General features: G+C 40.6%; 3 protein-coding genes across 4 annotated transcripts; all 3 read right to left on the bottom strand.

Annotated features, from left to right (window-relative positions):
* Window positions 1-257: 257 nt before the first annotated feature.
* On the bottom strand, window positions 258-5,330 carry LOC109519473 (cystatin-B-like). 2 transcript variants are annotated; one of them, XM_019876032.1, is made up of 3 exons: window positions 5,170-5,330; window positions 5,002-5,097; window positions 258-547 (listed from the first exon to the last, which is right to left on the bottom strand). In XM_019876032.1, exons 1-3 carry the CDS (start codon window positions 5,251-5,253, stop codon window positions 416-418), a joined length of 312 nt encoding a protein of 103 aa, XP_019731591.1. In that variant the 5' UTR covers window positions 5,254-5,330; the 3' UTR covers window positions 258-415. The 2 variants fall into 2 exon arrangements, with proteins under 2 accessions (XP_019731591.1, XP_019731589.1); XM_019876030.1 differs by having other exon boundaries at window positions 5,002-5,103; window positions 5,170-5,329.
* Window positions 5,331-13,585: 8,255 nt separating this feature from the next.
* Window positions 13,586-14,804, bottom strand: LOC109519472 (cystatin-B-like). The gene is made up of 3 exons (XM_019876029.1): window positions 14,642-14,804; window positions 14,445-14,546; window positions 13,586-13,858 (listed from the first exon to the last, which is right to left on the bottom strand). Exons 1-3 carry the CDS (start codon window positions 14,723-14,725, stop codon window positions 13,736-13,738), a joined length of 309 nt encoding a protein of 102 aa, XP_019731588.1. The 5' UTR covers window positions 14,726-14,804; the 3' UTR covers window positions 13,586-13,735.
* A 2,903-nt stretch (window positions 14,805-17,707) lies between these two features.
* On the bottom strand, window positions 17,708-18,494 carry LOC109519474 (cystatin-B-like). Its single transcript, XM_019876033.1, has 3 exons — window positions 18,337-18,494; window positions 18,138-18,239; window positions 17,708-17,841 (listed from the first exon to the last, which is right to left on the bottom strand). The coding sequence occupies exons 1-3, from the start codon at window positions 18,418-18,420 to the stop codon at window positions 17,719-17,721; spliced, it is 309 nt and encodes a 102-aa protein (XP_019731592.1). The 5' UTR covers window positions 18,421-18,494; the 3' UTR covers window positions 17,708-17,718.
* Between the last annotated feature and the right edge of the window lie 260 nt (window positions 18,495-18,754).

The following is an 18,754-nucleotide window of genomic DNA, read 5'->3' as shown; positions in this document are numbered from 1 at the left end:
ATATATGTGTGTGTGTGTGTGTGTGTGTGTGTGTGTGTGTACAGGGTGTCCCAAAAAATGGATGCACACCTTAAATAATTGTAAATTTGGGCTTTATTATAATTCGAATAATTTTCAACATGTAAAAGAATTTACGAATATCATTCTATTGTCTTGTTATTGCTGCTAAAATGTGTATACATTTTTTGGGGACAATATATATATATGGGTTATAATAACCCAATATGGGTGAGTATCAAGCCTTTTCAATCACACACCACAGCATCAATCTTTTTTTATTGTTAAATTAATTCGTATAAATGTTGATCATGATCGCCAGTACATCACACATTATTATGACTGTATTACTTTTTGTTCCCCCTCAATGTACTAGTTGCTGTATAGAAAGACAAGGGGAGGCTTCTTTCAGTGATTGTCATTCAAAGTACTCAATTTCATCATCATGTGTCTTGAACTCCTTGATGCTGATCAGCTCTGGCCCCGTCCCGGTGAGCGATAGACTTTGGTAGACGCGAAGGTGGACGTGGTCGTTTCCTCCTACATGCACCTGCAATAAAAGTGTGAAAATGTCAACATTTAGGAAAGCTTCTCACCTGCTCGTAAAAGTGTCAGCAACATTGTGGTCAATTGCAGACTCCAGAGCAACTTTCAATGTCTCCCTTAAGTGACATGGAAAGGGGGAAAAAACAACTTTGCATTCCCTCACAAAAGCTTTGTGTTCCCTCACATTGATTGTGAAATACCCAACATCGTTTTTTTTTTTGGGGGGGGGGGGCGTTATTCATGCGCTACCCAGTCAGTTTGGCTACTGCAGCCAAGCTGACTCATTGGTACAGTATTTGTGATGCCGGATTGACAAGTAAAGCAGAAGTGACGTGATTCTGCTCTTTCAAAAAACAGAAACCTTGTGTGCCAACAATGTTTCATAAAATTGCACCACAAAAGACTGAGGGAAGTTTTACAACCACCTAATACGATGAATCGTGTTTTATCCTAATCTGTATTGTTTGCGCATTTAATCAGAATAACAGGTTCACCATAACATGACTTTAAATTGGTGCAGACAATTATTTTGAGAGAATTTGTTGCATTTGTTACAGAGTCGGCATTTGCAACCAAGATTCAAGTCAAGTCAAGTCAAAGGTATTTATATCACCCTTCATTGCAGACAAGTCTCAAAGGGCTTCAGGGGTTCACCTCTCAAATGACATCTCCTGATCTTGACATGACAGAGCGGGTTGAAATGGTTCCTCACAAACGGCCTTAGTAGAATTGTTTGAGATGAGGCAGTGGCTATCATTGATTTTTCTTCACATTCAATTATATTTACAGTACAATACAATACATCCTGATTTATATTTACAAAAAGGTGAGCTGTCGGTGGTCCATTGGTTAACGCGCCGACCTCACAGTGCAGAGGTACCGGGTTCAATTCCAGCTCTGGCATCCCTGTGTGGAGTTTGCATGTTCTCCCCGGGCCTGTGTGGGTTTTCTCCGGGTACTCCGATTTCCTCCCACATTCCAAAAACGTGCTCGGCAGGCTCATTGAACACTCTAAATTGTCCATAGGTGGAAGTGTGAGCGTGGATGGTTGTTCGTCTGTGTGTGCCCTGCGATTGGCTGGCAACCGGTTCAGGGTGTCCCCCGCCTACTACCCGAAGACAGCTGACCCTTGTGAGGATAAGCGGATCCGAAAATGGATTGATGGATGGATGGAGGTGAGCTGTTGCGAGGACTGCTACGTATGGCAGCGCTGGGAGCTGCAGCACCGCCAACATATGTCAAGTGTTATCCTCCAGTTCCAAACAAACCCCAGCTTTTCTGTTTAAAAACACCATATTAACAATAAAAACGGCCAAAGTTGTCACTGGGATGAAAGTTGATTTTCCGTGTCATTATTTCATGGATCGTCGTCATTATATCATAATTACGTGTGAATCTCTGGTAATTGGTAGTTATTTTTGAAACTCGCCTCCGAGATTGTCTTTGCACTTCGACTGTGTTTTGATACTCCCAGTAGCATTTTAGAACGACTTTTCTTTCTTCAAAGTTTAGTCCAGTTGCCATCATTCAGTTCAATGGGTACAGTGTGCAAAGAAAAAAACAAACAATTGAGTTATCAGCTGCAAAAATAGGTGTGGGTTTTTTTTCAGCTTCAGAAAACAGGTGAACTGTCAATGGTTGTTACTTGAGCCCTGAAAAACTGTGAGGTCATTTTCAATTGATCGAAAGTGGCAAAATGGCCGCTCCATGAGATGGCTAAAAACAAGTTGGATTTTGTTGCTTATCTCATATTCCACATACACAATATTAGTCATCCGAATGCCGTGTTAAGACGTAGTGGAGGCGCAAAGAACATATTGAAAATAATATTTTAGGGTTGACTTCCCGTTGAATGAAACTTGCTGTACTTGTTGGTCGTGAAGGCTCAACAGAAAAAAACAGGCGCTTTGCTTCGAACCCTTAAAATGTATCTCAAGAACTACTGAGTCAATCTTCACAAAACAGGGAGCATTGGAAAGCGAATTCAACTAGGAATCCGAATCTTCATTTAGAAGATTGGTGTGTATTTGACTAACTTTACATTTTGAAATTGACCTTGTGGACCATGTGACCTTAACAAAAAAATTCCAGAAATAGCTCACATATCCAAAACATATTCCAGCAGCAGCAATAAGCGATAAGATTAAACTTTCAATGAATATCAATGGAATATTCAATTTTCAGTGAATATTTTAGGTATGTATACTTTGACTCCTTATTGCTGCTCAACAAAATATTTTTCATCTTTGAAACTTTTATATATCCTCGAGAAGGTTTAAGAGATGACATCCATCCATCCATCATCTGAAATGCTTATCATCACAAAGGATGCGGGTGCACCAGAGCCTCTCCAAGCTGTCGTCGGGCAGTAGACGGGGTACACCCTGAACTGGTTGCCAGCCAATCGCAGGGCACATAAAGGCGAACAACAATCCACGATCACACTCAGGGACAATTTAAAGCATTTCATTAACCTGCCATGCACGTTTTTTTGGGAATTCGGACTACCCAGGGGAAACCAATGCCGGCACATGGGGAACATGCATTCTACATTCAGGAAAGCGGGAAACCCGGATTCAAACCCACGACCACTGCACTTTGAGGCGGACGTGCTAACCAGTCGCCCACCGTGCCGCCTTGTGAGATGACATTTCATGGACAAATGTGTATAATTTCTCTCTACTGAAAAAACATCCAATCAACTTTGGGTCACTATTTCTTGTGTAGGCATTGAGCCACATTATTTTCCTTGAAAAACAACCAATACCCGCATTGATAGAAAGTCAAGATGACTGCAGTCTACCATACGAGTCCACGTGCCAAATAAAGTTTGGCCTTTTGGAGAAGTCCCGTAGCTCCATCATCTCAGACGTCCTGCCTGCCTTCATGACACACCTTGAGCACCAGAAGAACATCCTCTTTCCTAACATGTAGTCCATGTTCTCTCATCTCCTGTAAATTGATCTGTAACCGTGCAGCTGTTCGGATTCTTGCAATTGTTTTTTCATCATGTCAACAAGGAGCATCAAGTCATTGAAATGTCCTCGTTTGTTGAGCAGTCACTTTTCAGCTGGTGTTTGGCTGACTTGGAAACGGTGCTCAAAGTAAAATTCAATAAAGCTCTCCCACAGGTGAAAACGCTCCATCTTTGCTGCTCTTGTTCACCCGGAATTTGATGCGGAAGTACCGGAACGCGCATTTTAAAAAAGTGTGTTCCCTCGCAGAAAGCTTGCCGTTATCTGGCAATCATTGGGACTGAACGCAAAGTTTTTGCGAGGGAAGGTGAAGGTTTTTTTTTTGTTTTGTTTTCCGACCATGTCACCCAAGGGACTCCATCGCTTTCGCATCATGAAGCATGGAAACAAACATGCTCAAGAAGATCACGAATAGCCATGACATCAACATACAGAAATATCTCGAAAAATAGATCTGTTTATCCATCCATCTATCCATTTTCTGATCCGCTTTATCCTCACAAGAGCCTATTCCACTTGAAGGGGGACACACCTTGAACCGGTTGCCAGCCAATCGCAGGGCACACAGAGATGAACAACCATCCGTGCTCGCGCTTACGCTCACACCGAGGGACAATTTAAAGTCTTCAATCAGCCCGTCATGCATGTTTTTGGAATGTGGGAGGAAACCGGAGTACCTGGAGAAAACCCACATAGAACATGCAAACTCTCCACACAGGAAGGCCGGAGCCGGGATTTGAACCTACAACTTCTGCATTGTGAGGTTGACACGCAAACCACTCATCCACCAGGCTGCCCTCGATCTGTTTATCTTTTCCCAAATGTGAATACGTTTTCAAAAAATGTATTTTAATTTGTGTGGATTCTTGAATTAAAGAGATCCAAAATATATTGATTCATATTGGCACTTTCCACATTTATTAAAATCTTCAATTGGGTGAAAAACTGTCGAATTCTTGAATTCAAAGGGTCTGCATGATCCTGTTCTTGTGTGTCTCCTGCAAGTGGCAGAGGAGGGCCTTCCCTCCAGCGTGCAAACCTGCTTCCAATTTGCTCATCAAGTTAGCCAAGTATTTACTACTATTTATTATTATTATTATTATTATTTACCTACTGCCTAAAGATGGCTGGGATAGGGCTCCAGCACACCCGCGACCCCCCCACTCCCCCAAGAATAAATCGGTTCCGATAATGGGTGGATGAATGGATGGATGAATGAAACAAAATCAAAATTTAAATTAAAAAGAGCGACGTATTTGAGTTTAAATGAGTATAAAAATAAAATGTATTTTCTATATTACAGTTTAAATGCATTGAAAAACAGTATTTTTGTTATAGCTGCAGCTATTGTGAAAGTGCTGTATAAATACAGATGTGTCGTATTCTCTATGATTGTGTATTCTGTCTATTTTTGAATAAAAATACTGTGTAAAAAATACTATCACAAAACAAACGGTAATACAATGACTGATCTTGTGCTTACCTTGATAAAGTAATTGGTCCCGGCGATAATCTGTGATCTGCAACTTTTGGCGGTGAAAACGGTGTAAGCCTTTCCAGTTTTTTGCTCAACTCGAGACTTCACCTGGAAATCATTGCTTTTTTTTAAATGTTTTTTTTGCCATGTTGAGTTTCAAAGTTTGATACTCACATGGTCACAGATTTCCTGAATCACTTCATTGGCATCCGTAACGTCCGAAAGCCCTCCGTACATCGGGCAGATGAATGTTGTCATGTCGAGAGATAAGGAGCAGCGGAACTAAACTGCAGTGGGTCTGTTATGGTCCAACGCTACCAGAGTGACATATGACCTCCCTTTAACAGCAGATAAAGGGGAGGGCTCGATGCTTATTCTGTGACCACGGTTCTAAATTAACACTCGCTAAATGCATTTTGGCAGGTGTTGATAAACGCTTAGCAGCCACTTTAGCCGTTGATGTGTCAGGCACTCCTGTTGGTCTTTCTGCCTGTTGAAACCTTTTTGTTTATGTGATCCTTCCGGTGTGTTTGAGCTGTTTTTGAACGAGAGTTCATCTTTGTTCAAGGGTGCAAGGTTTAGCTCAACTTCCAGCAGAAAACTCACTCAACTGTTTTTATCCTGGCCAGAACACTTTTCCTTACCTGGATAAATAGAGGCTAAATGAATGAAATAAAACTGTTTATTTAATGTTTCTAAACAGCTCTTATCAAAATTTGATGCACAGCAATGTGAAGTATTTGGTGTCGGTGAATGCTTTTTCATGGCAAAATTATTTTTTTGGGGGGAAAAAAAAAGAACTTCCGTATTTTCCACACTAAAAGGTGCACTTGATTATGAGGCGCACCTTCAATGAATGGCCTATTTTGCAATTTTTTTTTCAGACATTGGGCGCACCGCATTATAAGACGCAATCTACAATGCATCCACTAGATGGAGCTACGCTCAAGAAAACACCAACAGAACGATCAGATGTCAGTAAAACGTACATACCGTATTGGCCTGAATATAAGACGGTGTTTTTTTGCATTGAAATAAGAGAAAAAATGGGGGTCGTTTTATATTCGGGGTCTAGACATTATACCCATTCACGACGCTCGATGGCGCCAGATATCATTGAAGCGAATGCTGAACTTGACTCTTCAGGCCAAAGTGAACCCCTGCCACAAAGAATAAAAATAAAAATAGCGGCAGCACGAAGAAGAAAAATAAAAAACAGCGGTAAGAATGAAAAGAGAAGAAAATAACAGAAGAGATAACAGAAAATGGAGAAACGTAGCGACAATCTGGAGAAAAGTGGGTCGAAGATCGGCCAGGTTAACTGGCAGCTGAGGAGAAGTTATCATGTAATTTACATTTCAAAAACCAGAAGCCATTCATTTACGAATGTGATTGCACTTTAGATTTGAATGAGGCAAAATAACATGCTTTTTCTCTCAAATATATCATTATTATCATTTGTTTCAGATGCACTGTAATTATTTTGTGTATAAAATTAATTTGGTGTTCAAAAAGTCTTTTTTCAAATTTGAGTCTTGAAAAAGAGGGGGTCGTCTTATAATCAGGGCTGTCTTATATTCGGGCCAATACGGCAATAAAGCAGCGACACAGTTCACTTAACCAACAGCAAGTTATAACATTGACTCGTTAACACTGAACTCTCTTTCCGCTGCTCTATTTTCCATGTTCAAATGTGTAACCGATCGCCTTAATTTTGAACTCTGCGTTGTCACCATGTCTCGAGCAAGGAGCCATTTTGGGGTCGAAATATTACCGTAATGACCATACACAAGGCGCATCGTATTTGAAGGCGCGCTGTGAGCTTTTAAGAAAATGGAAGGCTTTTAGGTGCACCTTTTAGTGCGTAAAATACGGTAATTTTACTTTGCTAGTTTTTATTTGGGTCGAGCTGTGTGTCCTCTCTCCTGAAGACTTGTATTCACCATGTTCAGGTGACATTTCCACCATGAAATCCAGGTGACTTTGCCGCTCACGAGAGTCTTCACCTCTCCCAGACTTGCAGTAAAGCATTTCAGCACCTCTACTCTGGACAACCACCATACTTCGGGTATGCAGCAGGACATCTGAGTACGTTCTCTCCACCTCATCTATAGTCAGGACCAGAACTGACGGTCATTTGAACCTTTTGCCGTTATTTTATTGACAATCTGAATGACAGCATTCATAACCTCTGTGCATTCTGGAGGAAAGGTTTCTAATCCCAGTGACTTCTGGAGTAATGCCACAAAAGCCCCTGTGGGCTCTGGTCATACTCGGTGCCCAACGAGTAGCCACTGACACCTGGTTGGTTGTTTTTATTTCTTTGGCTCTGAAACAATCAAGCACAGGCTCACAGGTCTTTTCATGGTGTCAGATCCATAATTTCTTCATGCAGTCCGTCAGAATGCAAATATCTGGACAGAACAGCGCTGTTTGTTCAATGTCACGTTTGTCTTTGAATTTGAATTTTATTTGGTCCCCCATCGGAGAAACTTGTCTCAGAGCACAGGCCCTCTGTGCTGCTACTTACATTGAGCAAAAAACGTACACATACACTGCACAACATAAATTGGACAATTACATACAATACAGGACAATACATATACTCTACACCAGGGGTGCCCAAACTTTTTGGACCGAAGATCGACTTTTCGATCAACCAGCCTCCCGTGATCGACCCGTTACCATGCACGCACATCCGCACGCACGCCATAATGAGCATCAGCCTGATACAGAGGCATGCGACGTGTTAACAATCATAGCTCACATGTACTGTTTTAAAGTGCTTCCCTCGGCCCTCTAGATTCCTATTCTTTGCCCGTTCCCTCGGTGAATTGTACATGAAACAAACTGAATGAGAATAATGACAACGATAAAAGATATAGCGCAACAGCTCTGATCACAAGCTGCAATTTAAGATTTTAAAGATTTACCTCCTTTATTTTATTTTATTTTATTTTTTAAATACTTTTTGTGAAAATGAGACTGATAGGATGATTAGGGTGCAGTGTACATTAGCACCAAAAAATATATTACTAACATGCACAAAGACACACAAATGGTTGTTTGTTTTTTTTCTCCTCTACACCCCTCGTGATCCACTTGGGACCAGTCCGCGATTGATCGGTCGATCGCGATCGACGTAATGGGCACCATTGCTCTACACACGTTGGACACTACATTACAGTCATATGCACCCACCCCTACTGCCCTAATGTCCTCCTGCTTGTCTGTCTGCCTCCCTCTAATTCTTTATTGAATAAGATGATAGCCTGCGGTCCGAATGAGTTTTTATATCGGTTTAATTTGCAGAGAAGAGTCCTATACCTCTTTCCTGAGATTAGGAGCTCGAATTGGGAGTGTAGCACATGGGAAGGATTGTCGAAAATGTTGTTGGCCTGTTGAATAACGGACTGCACTTATACGTCCTGGGGAGCAGGGGGTGGGGGCTGCCCGATTTCCTTCGCTGCTGTCTTAACCAAGCTGGTTATCTGAGCCTTAGATTTATTAGTTTGGTTCCCAAACGAACTGGTTTTTCCAAAACGCAGGACTGACTCAATGGTTGCTCTCTAAAAGATCAACAGAATGCTTCTGCCAACTCCAAATATCCTCAGACGTCGCAAAAAATGAAGGTGCTGATGGATCCTCGAACAGACATTTGATACATGTGTCTGCCAGTTAAGCCCGCAATCCATATAAATCCCCAAGTATTTGTAAGAGGAGACCTGCCTGATGTTTGTGCCATTTATAGAGATGGGGCTATGTTCTCCAATTGATTTAGGGTCAAACACCATTTCCTCATTTTTTTCCACATTTATGCTTAGATGGTGCTCATTACACCAATCAACAAATATGCCAATCCCATCACAGTGGCTACCAATGCCAGAGTCACATGTGAGCGGACTAAGGATAGCTGTATCATCTGAAAATTTTACGACATACTGATTTGGTTAGCTAACACAGTCGTTTGTAAATAGGGCGAACAGAAAAGGTGAGCTCACGCAACCGTGGGGGGCCCCCGTGCTACTCATGACCTCATCTGACAATACAGAGTTAAATCTCACATGCTGTGGTCTTTTGGATAAGAATGAGTGGTACCACCGAATTGATTGACATTCAGCCGAACCAGCTTATTCAACATTATGTCTGGACGGATTGAATTAAAGTCTGAGCTAAAGTCCACAAATAGCAGTCTGGCAGATGCCACCCTACTCTCAAGATGCCTCAGAAGAAAGTGCAGAATAGTAGACACGGCATCACTCGTCCTACAATTTTTAGTGTAGGCAAATTGATATTGATCCATCGAAGCTTCCACCTCCCTGCATAGTTTGGACTCATCACAGGCGATTGAGGATGCTGTGGCTGAATTGATGTCTTTAACCCCTTCAGGGACAGCGGTTACTACAGTGCACAGCTGATCATGTTATCAGGTTGCAAGGGTTAATTAACATTTTGATGATATTTTCTGCCATTTTTGTGGTTCTGTCTTTGACAGTCTTTGTTTACAGAAAGAGGCATCGCGATGATTTTTCTGCACAATTTAAGTCTTGTTTTTCAAGTCCGAGAATAGGTGTTCTGAAATTGTAACAAATGACTCTTTTATATATTCTCCGTGTGTGAACGGCTTTCCATGTCTGACTAGTTCCCAAATGGCCCCAAAACCTGCACAGGTAGTTGAATTTGTAGAATTCATGCGCTTCTTGAATTGATTTTTCCTCTAATAAGCCCAGCACCGGGCCACCCCTACAAGATATAAATCATCTTTTTTTTATATTGTGAGATCACATTAGCGGCCCGGTGATAGACCGCCTAACATCTCAACCTCACATTGCAGCGGTGTTGGGTTCAATTGCGGCTCCAGCCTTCCTGTGTGGAGTTTGCATGTTCTCGCCGTGCCTGAGTGCGCTTTCTCCGAGTACTCCAGTTTCCTCCCACATTCCAAAGCATGGTGTTAACCCCTTAGGCTGAGGGCAACTTTGCCAAAAACGCCTGAAAAAAGGTGCACCCAAAGTAAATTTGTCGCTGTTCATGAACCATTTGGAGTATCAGCATAGTTTTAGTCTCTTTATGAAATATTCAAAATGTTACCATTTTGAATATCCCCCCCAACAGTCAGAATCTGTGTAAGTGCTCCTGTCACTGAACTATGGATGTTTGAAAACAGAAAGAAAGGGGAATCTTATGTTCGTCTAATTTCTTTTCACAAAATCTGCCTTGAAAATGAATTTAGAATGTTGATTAAGACTCGAAAACACTACAGGATCAAAGCTCGTGGTCTCCCCAAGTTCCAGTTCAAATTTGACAATTGTAAAATGTTGGGCACCATTCAAATCTCCAGAAAGTCAGCTTTTAAACGATGGATAACATGTTCACACATGACGACGTGCATCAGCGATTTGTTTTGACAGATGACGGGGGGGCCCCTCGGTGGGCCGTCCCAACTTCGGAGGGTTAATGGATCACTTCAAATTGCCCCTAGGTGTGAGTGTGAGCGTCGATGATTGTTGGTCTCTGTGTGCCCTGTGATTGGCTGTCAATCAGTTCAGGGTGGACCCCGCCTACTGCCCAAAACCAGCTGGGATAGGCGCAGCATGCCCTGCAACCTTTGTGAGGATAAAGCGGATCAAAAAATGGATGGATGGATCTTACAATTTACAACTACAAATCAACATATGAACAAACACGAATAAAATAGTTCAAAATACCAAAAATTATAAAGTGGGTTGTGTTGAGAACGATTTACTTAGTTACAATTTTTGCAATATGAACTGTAGTAGTTCATTTTCAAAGTTGTGAACTGAGCCTTAAAGTAGTTTACGCAAAAAATGAACTTTCCCAGTCATAGCTGCGCAAATGCCAGCATTTCGTGCTACAGTTTAGAGTGCACCCGGGGCGAAAAAAACCAAACAGACATAGTGTGAGAGAGGTTGATAAAAATAGCAGAGCTAAAGTTAAGAAGAATGGCTAGTGGACATTCTATTTGGCTGGTAACATGAGAGAGCCACCAGAGAACCCTGGTTATCTCTCTTGAGTGTTGCTTTCAATATAGCTGACCAAGCTATTTTCGTCGACTGACTTAGTGACTGGGTGAGGATCAGAGACACTGCCCTGAGTTGCTTTTCTTCCTCCTATGTAGAGCAGACCTTTTGGGGGTCATCATAGGCAACGTTTGCTGTTCTGACCTTGACCCGGCTTTTAAGGGTACAGAATCATGAGAATCACTTCATTTAAAAGAATCTTTGGAAAGATTCTTTCACCTACTCGTGCACTGGCACTCCTTTTTTGGTGCACTATGACTTTCCAAACGGGAAATTTGAGTAACGCACTGAATTTCCGAAAGGACAGAGTGAGCTAGGGTCTTTCCCCTTTCCAACAAACTTTCCAAAGACCTTTGGTTTTTACTCATTTTGCTAGCTCCTGGGTTTCATTTTAGCGGTAATCTATCGCCTGACTGAGAAGCGCGCCTTCACCTGAGTCAAGGGTGACAGATTGTAGAAGGATGTAACAGTGAATCCGATAATTTTTCATCAGAAAACATCTTTCAGATTCCGAAATGAATAAAACGGAAGTAATGTAAGTTATATATTCTTTCTGTGCGGCCCGATACCAAATGACCCACGGACCAGTACTGGTCCGCGGCCCGGGAGTTGGTAACCACTGGTCTATAGAGTCACCAGTCTTTTCTGGAAGCACACACTCAAATGGAGTTGATTTTTACAACAGGCATGAAAGAATTACAAAAACCTACAATATGATAACTGGGCTGTCTGATCATAATTTGTAACTCGTATCAAGGAAATTAACTATTAACTGTACTGTTCAAAACACATCTTGGTCATCAAGACTACTTTGGTATCCCAAGAAATAAACAGGAAGATTTCAAAACAACGATTACAACCTGAATGGACCGCTTTACTCTCAGTCATGTGTAAATAATTCGTTAGAAATTTAAGGAGAATTTACAAAGTAAAATCAATGGAGTCTCAGTCAAAATGAAATGCAAAAGAAAGAAGCAGTTTCTTCCAAGGATGTATGACAACTCGTGAAAGCCAGAGATAATGCTTTAAACCAGTGGTTCTTAACCTTGTTGGAGGTACCGAACCCAACCAGTTCATATGCACATTCACCGAAACCTTCATTAGCGAAACATAAAAATATGATTCAAGAAGTGTTCCTTCAGTTTTGCCGGTGCGAGACTAGAGTTCCTCAACTTGGCATAACAAATCATGCAGATAGGACACTGAGTCCCATCACGTTCCGTGATGCATGTGAATCCATGTTGTACATAATGGTCTGACCACTATCTTTTTTTTTTTTTTTTTTGCTGGAAATAGCATGTATTAAAAACAAATAAAAATAAATCACACGATGTACTATCACGACAGTCACACGTTGACGATTGAGCGAACTAAATTTCCTGCAGCACTGATTGGACAAGCGATGTAATGTGATCATCTGCAGGGGGCGTGTCATAACTAATTGACATGTTGAGTCGGGTGTGTCTAAACCTCCAAGGCAGAGGCTCCGTCGAACCCCTGAAACCGATTCACGGAACCCTAAGGGTTCAATCGAACCCAGGTTGAGAACCACTGCTTTAAACGTCGCCATAAAAGCAAAGCTGAGCCACAAAAGGCAGAAATTTGCTATGCTGAGGAATAGACTAACGAGGTTACTTCATCTCAACGTGCAGACACAGTGAACTCAGAACTGGTTTATTGTCAGGAAGAGGGACAGGTCAAGGAGGCAGGAACAAAAGGAAGTCAGAAAGACCAAATTGAAGTGCACAGGAAAGCTGGCACATAGCAGCTAAGCAGCAACGAGTACGGCAGGGAAGATAGCTGGCAAATTGGCAACGGGTGACTCTTCAGACTGAGGAGAGTGTTGATGACGAGATGAAAACTGGCAGGTGTGTGGGTGGGACAGGTGTAGTGATTGGAGACACGCCCAGCCCACACTGAATTCAGGCAAAAGCAACCAAAAACAAGAGAAGGGAGGGGCCACACAGTGGAAAACTGAGGACAGACACAATGTATTCTAACAATCTTCTTTATTCAAAATTTTCATGGTCACCATAAAAGTATATGCATTCAAAAAAATAAATTGGTCAAAATCCTAATTTTACCAAACAAATTGAACTGAAAGTAAATCTACCAATCAACAAAAATCCAACTGATGTTTGCCAGACACGAAACCAATATTTTGCTAGATCGTTGCTGATATCGCCAACCAGTCTTTTCTTTATCAGAAATCACCAAAATGATCGTGTTTCACAACACGTCCAGAGCCAAGGACGTGTATGTGATGGATATAGTCATGCTGTAAGATACCATCATTTCTAACCGTAAATATTCATTTTTCTTACTGATGCACCAGGTGAGGGTGAGAGGTTTCTACCATTTTGCAGCATTGTTTCTCCCGAGAACGTTTTCCATGTGAGAATAAATTTGGTACTGCACGAAATCCAGAACTCAACCAAAAATCGAAGTGAATTGTGAGTCGAATCAAATCCATTTTGGGAAATCTGAATCGATGCCCAGCCCTAATGCGTCACATCTTTTAAATCACACAACTAGAATGTCAGTCGTTTTTGAATAGATTTTATTTTTTTATTCAATCAAGTCATATTAAAATGGTCGTGATTTACATTGGACATTATTAGTTGGTAGGTTTTTTTTTTTTTTTGCAATGCACTAGTTGCTGTAGATAAAGACAGGAGGAGGCTTCTCTCAGTGTTTGTCATTCAGAAGTACTCAATTTCATCATCATGTGTCTTGGACTCCTTGATGCTGACCAGCTCTGGCCCGCTTTGTGTCAGACCTTGGAAGACACGAATGTGGATGTGGTCGTTTCCTCCCACGTGCACCTGCAACCAAAATGTGATAACACTCACATTGAAAATAGCTTCTCATCTGCTCCTAAAAGAGGCACGATGAGCTACAAATGACAAATGAACACAAACATACTCAAAAAGATCATGACAAGCAGCTCCAAAATACATCCAAAATTGTTACGCAATTTTTCATTTTTTAAAGATTTCAATATCTATTTTAATTAGAATAAATTCTTGAAAAAAATATCTATATGTTGATGCATCTTTACATTTTATACATCTGATCAAATTTTCAATTAATTGAAAAAAATATTAAATTCTTAAATTTAGAGGAAATATATACAAGTACATTTTTATGCATATCAATTACATTTGCAATTAATCAAAACAAGATCAAAATCTTAAATTAAAAAGTATGTCCATGAAGTACATGAGTATAGCAATATATATATTTTTTTAATGTTCAAATTACCTATAAATTAAGAAAAATAATAAAATGTATTCCATAAATTACATTTTTAATTAATTGCAAGAATATATTAAATACACTTTTTAATGTGTTTTATTAATAATAATAATCCCACAAAACAAAACATAAAATGATTGATCTCGTGCTTACCTTGATGAAGTAGTTGGTCCCGGACACAATTTGGGACTTGTAACTTTTGGCGATGAAAATGCTGTAAGCCTTCCCAGTTTTTTGCTCAACTTTAGACTTTACCTGGAAATAATTTTGGTATGTTTTTTTTAATGTTATGGTCTGTCCAATGTTAACTTTAAAAGCAAGCAACAATTAACGTACGTTTTGATACTCACACTCTCACAAATAGTCTGAATCGTGGCACTGGCATCTGTAAGATCTGAAAGACCTCCGAGCATCCGGCAGGTGACGGTTGTCATGTTGAGAGACGAGGAGCAGAAGAACTCAACTATAGTGCGTCTGTTGTGGGTCAAGACTACCAGAGGAACAAATGACCTCCTTTTAAAAGCAGATCGAGGGGAGGGCTCAATGCTTTTTTTTTGTTAGATTTCAGTGCTGCTTTCGACACAGTTGACCAAGTAATTAGTGAATGACCAGCTTAGTCATTGGGTGGAGATCACAGACACTGCCCTGCTTTGCTATCACCAGAGACAACTTCAGCTCATCTACCTCTACCCTTGCTGTGGTGTACCGCAAGGTCGCTTGGGCCGTTTTTTAATTTCATATTCATATGCTGTCCCTTGGCCAAAACATCGGGTGCCACAAATTCTTGGTTCACTGCTACGAAGATGACACGCAGATTCTACATAAAACACTGGTGTCAAACTCAAGGCCCGGGGGTCAGATCTGGCCCGCCACATCATTTTATGTGGCCTGCGAAAGCAGGTCAAACATGTCAACTTCCACACTTTCTAAAATGTTTACCAAAAATTTAAATTCTCCTGCGTAATAAATAAGAGAGATATTCTACGTATTTTCTTGTTACCAAACCTTTCATGGTAGAAAAAAACAATAGTTGAATCAACAGTTATTCTTGATTTCTACGGTTTCAGTCATAGTGAAACGGTAATTAAAATTTGGAACGCGCCAAAAATGAGTTTTACACCCGTGCACATCAAAATGTTTTAAGATATGATTTTTAACAATTTCTTAATTATTAGGGGTGCCCAATTCTGATCATTCGAACGTTCGGGTCAGCTCATTCTAAATTTTTTTCCAATAAAAAAGAATTGCAAATTTAGAATTTTGGGGGGACTAATTTCCAAGTTTTTTTGGACCAATTCAAATCATTCTAACTGTTCATCTTATCCATGCCACAAATCTTTTTCAAAATTTCACAATGAAAGTCAAAAATTAAGATTTTTTTTTCCTTCTAATCGCTAGATTTTTTGGACCGATTTGAATGGTTCTAAATTCAAAACGTTCATCTTATCCCTCCCGCAATTTTTTTCAAAATTTGAAATTAAAAGCCAAATATTAAGACTTGTTTCACCGCCCCCCCCCTCCACTGATTTCTACAGTTTTTAACCATGTCAAACCATTTCCCTGCCAGTTTTTTTCACAATCAGTTAGTAAAAGCCCAATGTGAAAAATAAAACAAAAACCCAAAAATTAAATGTGCACAAAACCCAAATGTGCTTCTATTTGGGTTTTTGTGCACATTTACATGGCCTTTAAAAACCCTAACACTGCCAATGTTTAAATTTTAAAAGGGTGATTGACTGCATCTAAAATATTGTATTCGGTGCTACCCGGAGACAATTTCAAAGATACAGGCAGTCAGTATTTTTGTTTGTTATTAATCAAGAAATGCAACAAATGGCCAGTTTCGTTAGCTTTTTAAGAGAAGAACTACTGGCTCTAAAACCAAAAAACAAAAGCTACGATTTGGTATCGAATCCCAAGCGGAAGTGAGAAGGAAACCTGCTCTGTGATTGCTGTGAGACTGGCAGAGGGAGTCACCCTGTTCAACTTGCTGCTTCCCACATGTTGGGTCAGTAGGCTGGGCAACTCTTTTGTCTTTTGGGCCATTGGCCTTTGCGACGAGGTATTCAGGCACAAAAATCTGTTTTGGGGGAATCTAATATGCTGCTTTGCCATGTTTTATGAAAGATATGCCATCTGCAAATGTTTGTCTTAAAGCCCCTGTGCCACTGACAAACTGTACGATTGCGTCAGGGTTCGTTCAAAATCGCAAATGTTTACAAACCGTTTGCCAGATGTTCGCCAACGGTTCCTCTGTTTTGTTGTTGTTACAAGGAAATTTTGAACATGTTCAAAATTCCCTTGAACATGTTCATAATTCTCGTGGCAAGAAAAGTGCAGACGACTGTCGAGCGACCGTGAGGCAAACATTTGCGACCTTGAATGAACCCAAACGAGAAGGGGAACACTCGCTGCCTTCGAAAACACTCACAATTGTCCACCGCACAGTGAGATAGGGGCTTAAGACATTTTAAGGCAGCGGTCCCAAACCCCAGGACCACGGACCGGTACCAGTGCATGGGTCATTTGGTACCAGGCCACACACTGACATTACTTCCGTTTTATTAATTGCGGAATCTGAAAGATGTTTTACTTTGAAAAATTATTGGATTCTCTGTTACATCCGTCTACAATATGTCACTCTTGACGCAGGTGAAGGCGCGCCTCTCAGTCACGTGATAGGTTAGCGCTAAAGTGAAACCCAGGAGTGAGCAAAATGAGTAAAAAAAAAAAAAAACAACAAAGGTTTTTGGAAAGTTTCCTTGGGAAGGTGGAAAGGCCCAGCCAGGAGCCAGAAGAGGAGCCTACGACTTTCAAGAAAAAGAAGGTTACATTTACAGTCGGCAGTAATTAAAATATTATAATATAAAATTTATCTCAATGGGATATTCCCACACACCAAGTCAACTCTGCATAATATGCGGCGATGGTGAGTCATATTTTTCATGCACTTTGTCACTTATTTTGAAGGCACGCTTAAATGTTACCATCGCGACCAGAGAGTGTTGCGGCCTGATAGGACGTTCTCGTGTCACGATTCATGTTTATTATTATGTTTCGAAAATGCCACAGTTTTCATCTCGGTCATATGATATTATTTTGTTGTATTTATCCGGCCTTAAAGTCCCTGAAAATGTCTGTCGGTCCGTGAGGCAAAAAAGGTTGTGGACCGCTGCCTTAAGGTACCAAAATGTCTTGAGATTACAGTGTGGTTTTGACACATTGACACAACTATTTAAACTATGATTAGAAATCACACACCAGAATATCAATCTTTTTTTAATACATTTTATTTTTGATTGAATCAAGTCACATTGAAATGGTCATGATCTCCAATCCATTGGACATTATTAGTTTTTCCTTTTTTTTTGCAATGCGATAGTTGCTGTCGAGAAAGACATGGGAGGCTTCTCTCAGTGTTTGTCATTCAGAAGTACTCAATTTCATCATCATGTGTCTTGGACTCCTTGATGCTGACCAGCTCTGGCCCGCTTTGTGTCAGACCTTGGAAGACACGAATGTGGACGTAGTCGTTTCCTCCCACGTGCACCTGCAACCAAAGTGTAATAACACTCCCGTTGAAAATAGTTTCTCATTTGCTATTAAAAGTGGCGCGATGAGCTACGTTGTAATCAACTGCACACTGCGGAGAAGCTTCGCCCGAATGATACATGAACACGAACATACTCAAAAAGACAATCATCTGCCATGACATCAGCAGACAGAAACACCCCCAAAATATATACAAAAATGTTATTAAACATATATTTTTTTAATGGATTGTAATAATAAGAATGATAACACCACAAAAAACAACGTAATAAAACAACTGATGCTGGAGTTTACCTTGATGAAGAAGTTGGTTCCGGACACAATTTGTGACTTGTAACTTTTGGCGATGAAAAGGTTGTAAGCCTTCCCAGCTTTTTGCTCAGCTTGATGCTTCACCTGGAAATTGATTTTTGTGTTTGTTTTTAATGTTCTTTACAATGTGAACTTTGAAAGCAAGTAACAATGAATATACATTTCAAGTTTTGATACTCACCCTCTCACAAATAGTCCGAATCGCGGCACCGGCATCTGCAAGATCTGAAAGACCTCCATACATCGGGCAGGTGACTGTGGTCATGTTGAGAGACAAGGAGCAGAAGAACTAAACTGTAGTGCGTCTGTTGTGGTTCAAGACTACCAGAGTAACAAATGACCGGCTTTTAAAAGCAGATCAAGGGGAGGGCTCCATGATTATTATTATTTTTTTGTTAGATTTCAGTGCTGCTTTCGACACAGTTGACCAAGTAATTAGTGAATGACCAGCTTAGTCATTGGGTGGAGATCACAGACACCGTCCATCCTGCTTTGCTATCACCAGAGACAACCTCAGCTCATCTACTTCTACCTTTGCTGTGTTGTACCGCAAGGTCCTTTCAGACATTTTTTTTTCTTATTTATATGCTGCCCCTTGG

The sequence above is a fragment of the Hippocampus comes genome, unplaced genomic scaffold (genome assembly GCF_001891065.2).
Source record: "Hippocampus comes isolate QL1 unplaced genomic scaffold, H_comes_QL1_v1.1 scaffold60, whole genome shotgun sequence".
In the NCBI taxonomy this organism is placed as follows: domain Eukaryota; kingdom Metazoa; phylum Chordata; class Actinopteri; order Syngnathiformes; family Syngnathidae; genus Hippocampus; species Hippocampus comes.
The sequence above is the reverse complement of the archived record's forward strand: the minus strand, read 5'-3'. Positions and strand labels throughout refer to the sequence as shown.

Excerpts from the sequence above, each read along its gene's own strand:
- LOC109519473 (XM_019876030.1), bottom strand. The coding sequence starts at position 5,253 with ATGACAACATTCATCTGCCCGATGTACGGAGGGCTTTCGGACGTTACG. Across the intron at positions 5,104-5,169 it reads TTCAGGAAATCTGTGACCAT|GTGAAGTCTCGAGTTGAGCA; the intron begins GTGAGTATCAAA and ends AATGATTTCCAG. Across the intron at positions 548-5,001 it reads GGACCAATTACTTTATCAAG|GTGCATGTAGGAGGAAACGA; the intron begins GTAAGCACAAGA and ends CTTTTATTGCAG.
- LOC109519472 (XM_019876029.1), bottom strand. The coding sequence starts at position 14,725 with ATGACAACCGTCACCTGCCGGATGCTCGGAGGTCTTTCAGATCTTACA. Across the intron at positions 14,547-14,641 it reads TTCAGACTATTTGTGAGAGT|GTAAAGTCTAAAGTTGAGCA; the intron begins GTGAGTATCAAA and ends AATTATTTCCAG. Across the intron at positions 13,859-14,444 it reads GGACCAACTACTTCATCAAG|GTGCACGTGGGAGGAAACGA; the intron begins GTAAGCACGAGA and ends TTTTGGTTGCAG.
- LOC109519474 (XM_019876033.1), bottom strand. The coding sequence starts at position 18,420 with ATGACCACAGTCACCTGCCCGATGTATGGAGGTCTTTCAGATCTTGCA. Across the intron at positions 18,240-18,336 it reads TTCGGACTATTTGTGAGAGG|GTGAAGCATCAAGCTGAGCA; the intron begins GTGAGTATCAAA and ends ATCAATTTCCAG. Across the intron at positions 17,842-18,137 it reads GAACCAACTTCTTCATCAAG|GTGCACGTGGGAGGAAACGA; the intron begins GTAAACTCCAGC and ends CTTTGGTTGCAG.